Source organism: Opisthocomus hoazin, chromosome 1 (genome assembly GCF_030867145.1).
Source record: "Opisthocomus hoazin isolate bOpiHoa1 chromosome 1, bOpiHoa1.hap1, whole genome shotgun sequence".
Taxonomy (NCBI): Eukaryota; Metazoa; Chordata; class Aves; order Opisthocomiformes; family Opisthocomidae; genus Opisthocomus; species Opisthocomus hoazin.
Window position 1 is genome coordinate 114,952,754 of NC_134414.1, and position 12,564 is coordinate 114,965,317.

Below are 12,564 nucleotides of genomic sequence, written 5' to 3' on the forward strand. Positions count from 1 at the left end.
ACTTCTCCAGGTACACAGTCAAAGAACCACACCTTATGCAGATTAAATTTGTAGTGCTGAATTAGCTTTCAGTGCTGAACACTTTGCTGAACTATGGTGCATTAATAAACAACTCACTTGCCAGCATTTCCTGTATATATAAAATAACTTTTAAGAAAACATTTTAAGCAGACTGATGAAACATATGGCTTTCACTGTTGTCCTCATAACCGCATTTGTGAAAATTTGCCAAAAAAACTGTATAATTTTTTATATTCTTTTTCACATAAGAATGTCAAATGACAAGAAATAGTGCAAATTCAGTGACCAACGTTACATTTCTGTGGTTTTGCTTATTTTTTTCTGAGATTAAAATTAAGGGTTTCCTTTCTGAAGAGATTTCTTTTCTTCGTATTTGCATATCTTGTGCATGAATATGACTGTTCAGGAAAGTTGTAAAACCCTATGCCAGTGAAGTTTTATGGTATAATTAATTTACAAGCATCTCCTATAAATATCTGTTCATGTGGATTATTACACTCCCTTTCAGGTTGTGTCTTTTGTCAGTCCTTAATTCATACAAGCTTTCAAGACAGAAATGAAGCTGAAAAAATCATCTGAAAAAAAATATGTTCCTCTTAGTAACTATGAAATTATGTTTGCTTCTCTGCTTGCAGTTTTTGTGTGTGTTTGTGTTGGACTCATTGTACTTTCATGGTTATCCATCCAGGAGTTAGAACAAGGTAAGCAGCCAACCTTTAACCTTTTCAGGAGTTTTTCTGCAGACATTCAGACTTTGAAGCCAGTGGTGTTGCCATTGTAATTATATTTCATATTTCATGCTATGCTTTTAATGCTGGGGGCGAGGGTGGTGGTAGTTATGTTTTCCTCCACTTGTCCCCTGGAAATTGATGTGAACAAAATAGGCAAAAATACAAGCACGTGAAGCATGTCCTGAAGCCATAGAAAGGAATTTTCAAGGTTTATACTTTGTGATAGGTCCCTGGAATGCAATCCAAGCTATGAAGCTTGGGTTATTCAATTGTATTCATCAACTAGAGAAGGTAATATGGCAAATTGTGAATTTTTGCTTTTTTCTCTATGTATGAGGTTTGACTCAGAAAGACATTGATAATCTACTGAAGTCTTTGGGAGCTTAAGGTATTCTATATCTCTTTGAATCTTCTCATTGTTATAAAAAAAAAATATTTTAAAGTTATTTATTGGTGTGAGAGATATCCTGCATTAGACAGTCAGCTCCCAGGCCTATGAAAAGTTAAGATAAAGTCATTCTTAGTATTTAGTTGATGCTCAGAATGTGTTAGAATCCAGCTACTGATACCCAAAGTAAACTACATTTAAAAATCGACGTAGGATGATTTTCCAATGTAACTGAAATTTTGCTTTAAAGATCTTGTGGATATATGTTAATTGTGCCCTGGTAAGGTCACACCTGGAATACCGTGTCCAGCTCTAGGGTCCCAAATACATGAGGTATGTGGAGTTACTGGAGAGATTCTAGTGAAGGAGTGATGAGATTGTGGAGTCTCCGTCTGTGGACATACTCATAAGCTATCTGGATATGGTTCTGGCCAACTGGCTGTAGGTGGCCCCACTTGAGCAGAGGGATGGAACCAAGTGACCTCCAGAGCTCTCTTCCAAACTCAGCCCTTCTGTGATCTAGATTTTTGATTGAACGGAAATGTATTGAGGTCTATGGAACCCTCACAGCTAATAGCAAAAAAATGTTTTGAAATGGGGTGAAAGAGACAGGTTAGGCAAAAGGTTCAAGAAATTTATTTTTTCATCATAGTGATTTTTGTAGGTGAAAAAATAATTCTGATACATTGAAGTATTTGGTGCCTTCATTAACCAAAAGTGCATACTGTTTCGTATTGAAACACATGTAGACTAAACTAGCTGTAAGCCATATTCTTAAAAAAAACCTTTTTGTCAGAATATTCATGTGTGGAGTCCTGGCTGGATGAGAGGGGACATAGTTTGGTGCGTTGAGCAACCCAGGTTCCGATCCAGAAGTGAGCCTTGGGAGCAGCCGACACGGAACCCTGCTGGGAAGGCAGAGCGACGAGCTCGGGACACTGCAGCAGGGGGAACGTCACCGTTTCCTGCCACACTGTCACTTCCTTCCTACTACGTTGTTGTTTCCTGCCACAGTACTGTTTTCACTTCAAGATGCAGCTCTGCACCAATCACAACGAGTTGCAGTAGTTTTGCCTATATATGGATCGGGGGGCTAACCATTCAGATGCTGTAATAGTTTTGCTATATAAACCTTGTTTTTGCTGACTAATAAAGGTGAACGATCATACTCATATTGGGGTCACATCGTTACAACAGATCCGTAACCCACGCCAACATTCATGTTTATTCCTTTAGTTCCTATTGTTTTTCATTCCATATTTTAAAACTTGTTCTAACTGCTGACTTTCTTCCCCTCTTACCAGACTACTATCACATTCCAGTAAAATAAAATGAGCTTAAAGGTAATGCTGGTGTATTTTTGCATCTAGTTAGAGACAGGCTTTAAATTAATTACATGGGTTTTAGAAGATGAATAGGCAAGAATTTAATCATGTGCAAATAATAATTATAAAAAATACTAAAAATTACATTTGACATATATAACAAAAAAGGCATTTTTTGTTTAGAAACATTTGTTCAAACAAATTTGCAATTGCTGTAATGAAATACTGAGTTAAAAGAAGCTCAAAATGGTGTGCTGTTACTAGTTGATAGTAGCAAACTGGTGTCATTAGGCTGTGCCTTCCATCACAAACTGTTTATTATAGTATTTAGTAGTTATCTGATTTTGTGTTAAAACTCATTTTGGATGTCGATGCCTTCAAATAAAACCTAAAAATACCACTGGTACTGTAACTGGTAAGCAAAAGGCATTTTCTGTCAGTCAGTCGACCACATTAATTCAGGTCTTATCTGAAAATTTCCAGTGTGTTACACAGTGAGAAAATATTCTTAATGTATAACAAACTGCTTTATGCATACTTTATGCTGTAACATATTAAAAATTAAGATTAAATTTGCATTAAGGTCCAGTTATCTAGTTTTCTCATAAATCATCCCATCATTTCATGCATCTATTGGTAAGAAAGGTCACGTCAAAAACACTTCAACTAGTCTCACACTAGTGTTTCCAGTGGTGTCATCAGAAACTACATACGTTTATATGAAAAGTGAACAGCATTTAATACAGAAAGTGTGAAGTAGTAATTCTTCACATTTTTAATCCAGAACACACAAAAAACTCATAATTCCCTAACTATCTTTCTTCCCATGTATCTTTGTCCCTTGCGTTAGACATAACTGGATATATCATTGTCCCATTTATCCATTCATAGTGGTGCTGGAAAACAACATTTGAAGCAGAATTTAAAGTAATGAGAACCAAGGACAAATAGCATTCACAAAAGTATGTTTACAGTTGTAACTACTGTAAACTGAAAATGTCTATCAATTTTTAAAAATCAGCACTAGGCAAAACATCTCTGATTACAATGCAAATCAGAAAGCTAAAAGTTATTGTATTCATGATCTGTGTGGTATAAAATCTGATGTAATGTTTTTCATTTATTTCTATATAATTCAAAACATTGAATTTTATTTTTAATTATCTAGCTGAAGCAGATGGGAATGCTCATGGCTACGTGGGAACATTTGAAATACTTTCTGGGACATCATTCACTCCTGCTTTGCAAAACAGATCATCAGCTGATTTCAAAATCCTTGCCTTCGATGTTGAACAATTGGTAAGAACCTATTGGTCTCTGGTTAATTCAAGAGTATGCGGTAGGTACATCAATTCCCTAACATGATCTGCTGTTAATGGCTTTTTCCTCCCTGCAAAATGAGATATTTCAGGTCCTAAGCCTGGTCAAAACTCAATATATTCCTTCTCTGTGAAAATCAGTGAAGCATCAAAGAAAAAGTGTGCTACTGTATCCTAGATTTGAGAAGGAACAATTATTTAGTATTAAAACCATGAATGCAGTGTGCAACTAGGTGTATTTTTAATTATTGTGTTGGTTCAAGATTTCTCTTTTCCATATAGATACAAAAAGCCTTTCAAGCAAGCGATCTGAAAAACAGATTTGAGAGATGTGAAGTTTCTCAGTTCAAGTAGGTACAGTTTCATTACACTTTGCAAATGAACATCAAAAATCTTTACTTAGCTATTTCTCTCAGGAGTGCTTACCAATACCTTCCTTTTCAAAAGATCCTTAGGAACATCCTACATTATTCCTTTCATGTCTTACATCTTCCAAGTGCTGCTGTAGGAAGTTTGACACCAGTGTGTTTCCTTGGGCAAACTTCCTTCTCGGACTCCTGTATGTCCATGCCTTGATCAAACCAGTAATGCTGAGCCCTAAGACCAACTCACAAAACTTCTATACTTTACAGAAATTTTTTTTTTTTTTCAAGGCTTATTAGTTGTGCTGTTTTGCAGGGTTACTGGCCCTTGCCATTTAGAAAAAAGTTCAGGTTAGAGATCTGCTGGCATGAGCTCAGATGGATGGAAACACACTCATACATCCCTATGGAAATGGATCCACTTAACTCATATTCCTTAGGGTGTTAGCATGTAAGACTGTCATTTGACACCAGCTAGTGTTGCATCCCTGTATGTCCTGAAGAGTCCAAAAATAGGTACAGTAAGAACTGCTTCATTTATTAAAGCTTCTTTGACCTCATTTTTCAATATCCTATTATGTTGGTTGTCCTACTGAAGGCCAGCTGGCAAAAATGTGCGGTACATGCAGTGAGGACTGTAGTGTTAATTCCATCTGCACTGTTCTTAATAAGGCACTGATTCAGCAAAACACATGTAATAATATCTCCTGTTATTAAACAGTTTCAGAACACACTTCCATCCTATCCACAACATTATAAACTCAAGGGGAATCATATGCTTGTTTGTTGTGTTTTGTCTTAATGTTTTTTGTTGGTTGTTTTTTTTTTTCCTACAGGAAATCTGAAGACGGCGATGAAAGATTAGAAAATTCAGAGACTGGGTAACTGCATATGACAAAGTTTACTTAAAATATGGGCAAGTGACAATGATGCTGTTAATTTAGAAAGTTCTTCTGTGAACAGTGAATAAAAAATGCATCTTTAGAGATTGGATAAGGCCCTCTAAAGAGTGTATGAAGCTTCATGACATATCTTTCCTCCAAAAACATCCTTTAGGATTAGAAGAAAAAAAAAAGTAACAGTCCTTGGGACTGTCAATTCAGAAAAAAATAATGGGAAAGGTAAGGACAGTGAATAAGGTAGGAAACTAGCTAGAAAGGAAAGGATATCAGTTTGTGTTGAGCTTACTTGTGGAAAGCTGCTTAGACTGGGGGAGGCAGATCTCACATTATCAACAGAGGATAAAAGATGAAGACTCTAGAATAACTGGAAGACCTTGAGAAATTAATGATAAAATTAGTCATCTTATAGATGAGATCACAAAGATAAGTGCATATTATATGACAACTGATGATGCAATTTTGTGATTCTGTGATATCAACTGTTCTTGTGATACAATTTTTTTCTGTAAATACATAAAGTGGACAAGTATTCAGAGGAGATAGCTCAGTTGAATGACTGTGCTTGCAAAAGAAAAATGGATATGAGCGAGCCATATATACACGTATGTTGAAAATGGGAAGCAGATTTGAATCAGAGTAATCTTTTCACTGGAATAATGAGGGCACAAACCTAATTAGCTAGAAAGGTGGAGTGTGACCACTTTGTGAAAGATTTTATAACGTCAAGGGAATGGAGTACACATTGGTAGGAGTAGGTCGCTTCCAGGTTTTTGTCCTTGTGAAGGTAGATCCATTCAGCACAATTTCATTTCTGCACATAGGATGGGACCATCCTCATCAAAATCCAGACATTAAAAATGGAGACATCTCTGAGCTAGTTGCTCAAGACTCTCTTTGTAAGTGATGGGTTTTTAGAGTTTTCTCGTATGGTCAGGTTAGATGTCTTTTTTAGGAGGAGATGAATTGTGCCAAAGAACAGCTTATTTCTTTTCGTCAGCTACAATGGGAATCTAGATATCTGCACTGTAAACATTTCTATTTGGTAAAAACAAATCCATCCCTATATCATGACACAAATACCACAGAAATCACAGAAAATCTTATGTCAGAGAATGCTGGATCTGACTGTTAATATATCAGTAAGGATCTGTCTCCATTTCTGCTTTGAAATAATACTTTGAAATATTAGTTTGTCTCAGAAATTATTTTCTTGTTGACTCTTTCAGTTTTAAAAGTGTTTACACCTTTGGGCAATGTCCTTGTTATTTCGCCTTTGAAACTGCTGAGTCACAACAATAGCAATAAAAGATTTTGTTTGCTCAGCATGACCTAGAGGTTATCTGAATATCTGAAACACGTAAGCAATTAAAGAGGAGAGTATTTCAATATATTGTAATCTGCAAACTATGCTCAGCAAAATGTCACCCCTTATCACAAAAGCACTGCTGAGTTACTTGCAGTTGTGTAGTACAAATGCTTAAGAATAAAAAAGTTTGCACCTAAATTTAAGTAAATGGAGAAAGAATTTAACTTTAGCAAGTATCATACTTTGACAATAATTTAATCTAGCTACAAATATAAAATTTATTAATAGTATCTAGAAGGGATGGGAGAGAGCAAACAGACAACACTCTGGATAGACTTCACGCTCCATAGAAGTTAAATGTAGTTTAACCACTGTTTTCAAAACATCTCTGCTTTCAGCCATTGCAGTTTCCTTATGAGAATCCAGGCAGTCACACAGCAGATCCTCACAGATGCAGAACCCACAGATGACGTCTGCTTTATAGAAGTATTACATTTTTGAAGCATGAATACATTATGTAATTTTCATAACACATAAATGTTGACCATCAATTTTTTAGGACTTAAACTAGTGTTGAATAACAATAAAGTTTCTACTTCAGTTTGCTCCAATTCAGCTCCATTGCAGCAATTGATATGAATGTTTTTTTTGTCTGTTTTAGCAGTGAAAATATGAGTAGATAAAGAAAAAACCCTATTTCTTCAAGGTTCAAACCTATCTGACAATTAAGCAATGTTTCTTTATGTGTTATCTTTTCCAGCCAATACTTAAAGATACTCTGACTTTGCAAATGGAACCTGTGTTGAAATTATATAGTGTCAAGATGATGTCATGTGTTGGATTTACTTCATTAGCTTGCATAACTAATCACCTTCTTTGTTTTGTATTGCTAGTGTTGTTGTGATCTTCAACCTTTATTTTACCCAGAGGGTAACTGTTGAGAAAATAAAAAATGAGCTGGTTTTGGGTATCAACGCAGATAAAACTAATCTTACCCAGAATTTGAAAATTGATGTGAACAGCATACAAGTCACAGGTAATGCTAGCAAACATTTTTTTGCTATATAAATCCTTGAGAACTACAGGTAGCATGAATGAAAACTTTGGCTTCCAAACAGCAAAGGGATTGTTACTTATTGTCGTGGGTGCCCTCCTTCCCCATTACAGAACTTTCAGTATCAGCTGAAAGAACGATTTACAACCTTGTCAACTAGGAAATATGAGGCAGCATTCTGTATGTTCACTAAGGAGGGAGCAAAGGACAAAGCAATCATTTTCTAGTGAAAATCACTCAATTTCATCTCTTTTGTGTAACATAACATTTTTAATTTCGTTATCCCTCAAATCAAAGCAATTAAGCCCTGACTGTGTAGTTTCATAAGTGAATGCAATTATCATTTTGTTTTGCTGAAGAATAAGGAAAAGGGCTCAGCCTCATGGTAAGTGAAGACTCATTTATTGAAAAGATGTCAGTCAGAACAACAAACTGAATACAGACTGTGGCTTCTGGAAAATTACGCCCAAGGCACTGACTTCATATTCCTCTAAATCTTAAGTAAAGCAGAAGTGGAAAAAAAAGGAATGTGGCTTTAAAGACTAGATAGTTTTAAATTCTGCAAACACACATATATAGCGATTTTATGTAAGTGCTAGAAAATTTGTCAACACCTAAGTGAAAGCCCAAGAAGATCAATGGGAATCCTTGGTTTTACCTCAATAGGCTTCAAAACAGACCTTCACTGAAGATGAGGATAAAAAGTAATTTGAATCTTTTAAAGTAGAAGTTGATTAGCTGACATTTGAAGACCTACTGGAGATACTATTAAGTAGCAACTGATTGCTTTAGGAGGAGTGGGACATCTGGTGTGCAATGTCTCTTACTCTATTCTAAAAGGTGCATTTTTTGCTAAGTACTTCAGATATTCAAAGGCTAAATTCAGAGTCTTGACATCTTTTGTTTCTCTTTACTACTTGCCCCACATATAAGAAGTTGTTCTAAATAACTGCACATCACTGTGGAAAGTGATTGCTCATTATACTTCAAAAATGCCACCAAAGAAAATTATAAAGAGCTTTTTACAGGGTTGTATATCTATTGATGAACTTTGAAGTAGTTAAACTTCTCTTGATGTGGATCATTAAAAAGCCTCTTTTCACGTGAAATATCATCTATCCATTCTATCAGGAGTGCTTCAATAAAATAACAATTGTAACTAATTAACAATGATAATCATATATGGCACTTTTGCATCCTATATCTCAGTATGTTCTGTAAGAGAATTCTTATTCCTGCTTCAGAGAAGGGGGGAACTACAACACAGATGTGACTTGCTTAAAATCACAGTTTTAACAATAATTAAAAGTAACTTTCTTTCTTGCAAATTACCCTAGGTTAGTTTTAACTTGATTATCTCATCTAAATAGTCTTCTAGAAGACACAGGTGTTCTGAAAAATGTATCAAGACAAAGATTTCCCAGATGAAGACATTTTTCATGAAAGACAATGAATACGGATTGAGGATTGAAAGGGATTAATACAGATCTTTATTCCTTAGGAAGATTATAGAGCTTGAGAAAACGTGGGGAACAGGGTGGGATGTTCAAAAGAAGGGAAGGGGGACACTGCTAGTGATTCAAAGAGAAGTAGCCACAGCTGGTTTTCTTTTTTATAACCTTTCTTTCTCTGAGTTGTATAAAACTAGATACTGTGCTATAGAAGGAGTTTATAATGAACTTACTTTCTTCCAGTAGCTGCTGAAAACCTTACTACAATGATGCCTTTAACTTCATCAGGTCAGTATCTTTCACTAAAAAAAAAATTAGTTTTTGTTGCCAATACAACATGAAGAAACATAAGACTTGCTGTCCAGATGGTATAACTTAGTAAAGCTGCCTTGCCTGCAGTTTGGGACTGACTGCTAGGGTCCATTCGGTGATAGCTGGCCACCTTTCCTCATTTCTGACCATTTGAGAAAGCAGTGATCTGAAGTCTGTACAAAAGCTCTAAGATCTTAATTAGAGGATCAAAGTGAAAGTTGAGTCTCTATCAACAACCCGAATCGCAAGCTGAAGTTATCGCAGATTCAGGCAGGTAGATGAAGCTGAGGAGACCTATTCTCCTGCTGTGGTTACCAATATACTGAGCAATGCTGACTGATACTTTCCTTCCACTATCACTGGAAGTCTTATGATGAGAAGGTATGAAGCAGACGCTACTCCTTGGTCTCACAATTCACTGAGTACAAACCCGCCAAAAGTCCGTCAGACAGCTGAATAATACAGTGGGTGCGTTGTAGCACTAGATGCAGGTAGAGTTGCTGCATACAAACTGCATACAAATTATCACATACAAATTCTCCAGGGCAGGGTACCAGACCAGGAACTTCACGCAATTATGTGAGCTAAAGAAATGCACCTATGAATATAAGAGCCAAGTATTTATTGATAGTCTAATTACAGCCCTAACAATGAAACAGTGATTATTAGTCTAGTTACAGGCCTACTAACACGTATAGTCCAAAGTCTACAATTACTACAGCTTAATCCCAATGATAGTCAAAACTGCTAGCACACAAATTTTCTCCTATCTGTCCCTTCCTCTAATATGCTATCTCAATGCTCCCTGAGTTCTAAGTTCAATGTTGCTGATCATCCTCAGGAAGAAATTAGGAGGTATGGAGGAGGTGCCAGAGGAAGGGGGAAGCGAGTTAGGAGTTCTCAGCACTCCAGGCTCGAATGAGAATAATGTCCTGATGTGGATTCCTTCCCCCTTGATCTTGGGTCTGCTTGGAGTAATTTTTATATTTTTGCTAACACTGCTCGTTGCTTTCTTCCTCTTTCTGTTTCAGTCCAAATTGCACAATATACCCAAGTTTTACCATATGTGGTATGTTTACATCTGCTGGATGCTTGGGTTTGAGCCCTGTAGACCCTAAAAGCATCCTTAGCATCTCACATGTTACTTTAGTGAGATTACACAGTAATTGACCATTTATGATTTGTGCCTATACCACTGATGCCTCTGTCACTGTCCTGTGCTTTTTCTTTCATGGTTTTCCCTATCAACTTGTGCGTGCACATTGGGGAGTGCCTGTAACAACCCCAAGTTTCTTCAACAGCCTTCAAGACATAGCTTCCTGATAATTGCTTTACTGAATGTTTCATTCCTTCCAAAATAGTGATCCTTTACAAAATATAGACAGATATGTAGGTAGATACATATGCATATAACACTTTGGACTACTGTGAAGCTACAAATGAATCTTCCTTCTTTGAATGTAGCTGTGTGAGAACAGTCCATCCAGCTGCACCCTCCCTGCACCTTCTGCAGGGCTCTCCTCTCTACCTGCCAGAGGAACTGTGTCCTTAAATTTGCTGACATAGAACACTCTGTGATCCATTTAATACAAAATGATCTAGCTTAGTTTAACAGTGTATGCTAAATCAGCACATTTTGCTAGAAAATTGTTAGGAAGTCCTCTTGCAAGTTTGTGCACTAGTAGGTCTGGGACAGCAGGAACATCTAACAAAACTAAGTCTGTGATGGCCAATGTTCAGCAACTTCTGCCAGCAAAAGTGATAGATGACAAACTATAGAGAAGGTCGTACTACATCTCTCACTCTATTCCTTCTGGTCCTTCATCTTAAAACCTAAGGGATAGGATCTATTAAATGTAGAGACATGGGAATCTTTTTCAGCTGAGGGCATCACCATACTACTCTCATATTTGAGTATTAATGTAAAAAGTAAAAATAATAAACAGGGAAGTTAATGCAAATTCAAATGTAAAAAAAAAAAAGACTATTTGGGAGCTGGAAATGCCAGGGGTATCCTCAGTGATTGTTATTAAAAGCATCACTAAGTGCAAGTTATGTTGGAGCAATCACAAACCAGCATTCCATTTTTCCGGAATGTTTTGCAGTTTACTACGACTAATACAAATATATTCATGTACCTAGGCATTTGTTCATGTATAAATCTGTATACTTAGAGGTATATATGTATACCTGTATGTAAATATACAAATACTAGATAGGTTTGAGGCTCCTATCTTTACACTGCGATAACAGATTTGTTGTGCAATGCTATTTAGAAGAAAATGTACACAAATTTTAGTACTAATATTGAAGTTGTCGTAACTTATCTTGTTTCAGCAGGTCCCATGAGTCTAATTACAAGATCCCTGACACCAACTTCAGGTCAGAACTTTTACATACAAGGAGAAGACAAGAAAGCACTGCTGTTAGTTTAAAGGGAAAAAAAAAAAAAAAGAAAGAAAAAATCACCCAAAAGTATTTTGGAGTTATTGAAAAGCTTGTGACTAGAGTGAAAAGAATGAGATTTAAAACACATTTGGGTTCCACATTATTTTTTTATGTTTATTATGACATTTGACCTTCAGGATCAAGCCACTCAAGCTGGCGTTACTGTATCATTACCTAAGCTGGGGTTTTGGGATACAGCAAGTAATGCAGATATAAAAGCAGACTAGCTGCTCCTTAGTTCTGCCCAAGCAACTGCAGAGGTGGTTCCAGAGAGCAACAAGTTGAGTTCTAACCTTGGGTTGTGTTTGTCCAGGTTCAGGACAACTCACCACAAGTAGATCCTCAACAACTGCAGGTAGGTAACTAGGTATGGGGAGAAGCAGGGACGTTACACAAAACAGTCTGAGATCTTACAATTACATTGTTTGTGTACAGCCTCTTCTCGCATCATTCAGTCCTCACATTCTGTTCCTACAAATACATGATATGTGGGTTTACCTTTGATTTGAGTAAGGAGACCTCTTCAAAGAGAAGGGACTTCTAAGACTGTACATTCTACAAAAATGGTATACATGTTGTGTGCATTGGTGTGTATTGACACGCATACTGACTGCTCATTTTTGTTTCCTATTATTTCTTGGGACTTTTTGAAAAAAAAAAAAAAAAACAAACAAATGTTAGCAAACTCTCACATGCCTTCCAACGGACAGAAAGCCAAAGCTGTCTGAATGTTTGAAATCCTCCCCTAGCCTTATTAAATGGTGAAATATATATGACGTTTATAAGCTTTTTCAAATGGGTCTAATGTATTTGCTGCCATTTTTCAGTTGAGTATAGCAATTACATTGCAATTCAGGGTAATTTACTGTTTAAAAAAAAAGTCAATATGTATTACTAGAAAACTTTAATTTCTTTCTATCCAGGAGGTGGCAATGCTGTTTAGTT

The 12,564-nt window shown here is 36.3% G+C and overlaps 1 protein-coding gene across 1 annotated transcript in view; it reads left to right on the forward strand.

Annotated features, from left to right (window-relative positions):
• Positions 1–577: 577 nt before the first annotated feature.
• Positions 578–12,564, forward strand: part of TMPRSS15 (transmembrane serine protease 15) — a 61,716-nt gene continuing 49,729 nt past the window's right edge. The window contains 8 exon segments of the mRNA XM_075412912.1: positions 578–722; positions 3,634–3,764; positions 4,067–4,134; positions 4,983–5,027; positions 7,248–7,390; positions 9,103–9,151; positions 9,637–9,639; positions 11,880–11,974. Coding sequence (XP_075269027.1) covers positions 578–722; positions 3,634–3,764; positions 4,067–4,134; positions 4,983–5,027; positions 7,248–7,390; positions 9,103–9,151; positions 9,637–9,639; positions 11,880–11,974 — 679 coding nt within the window.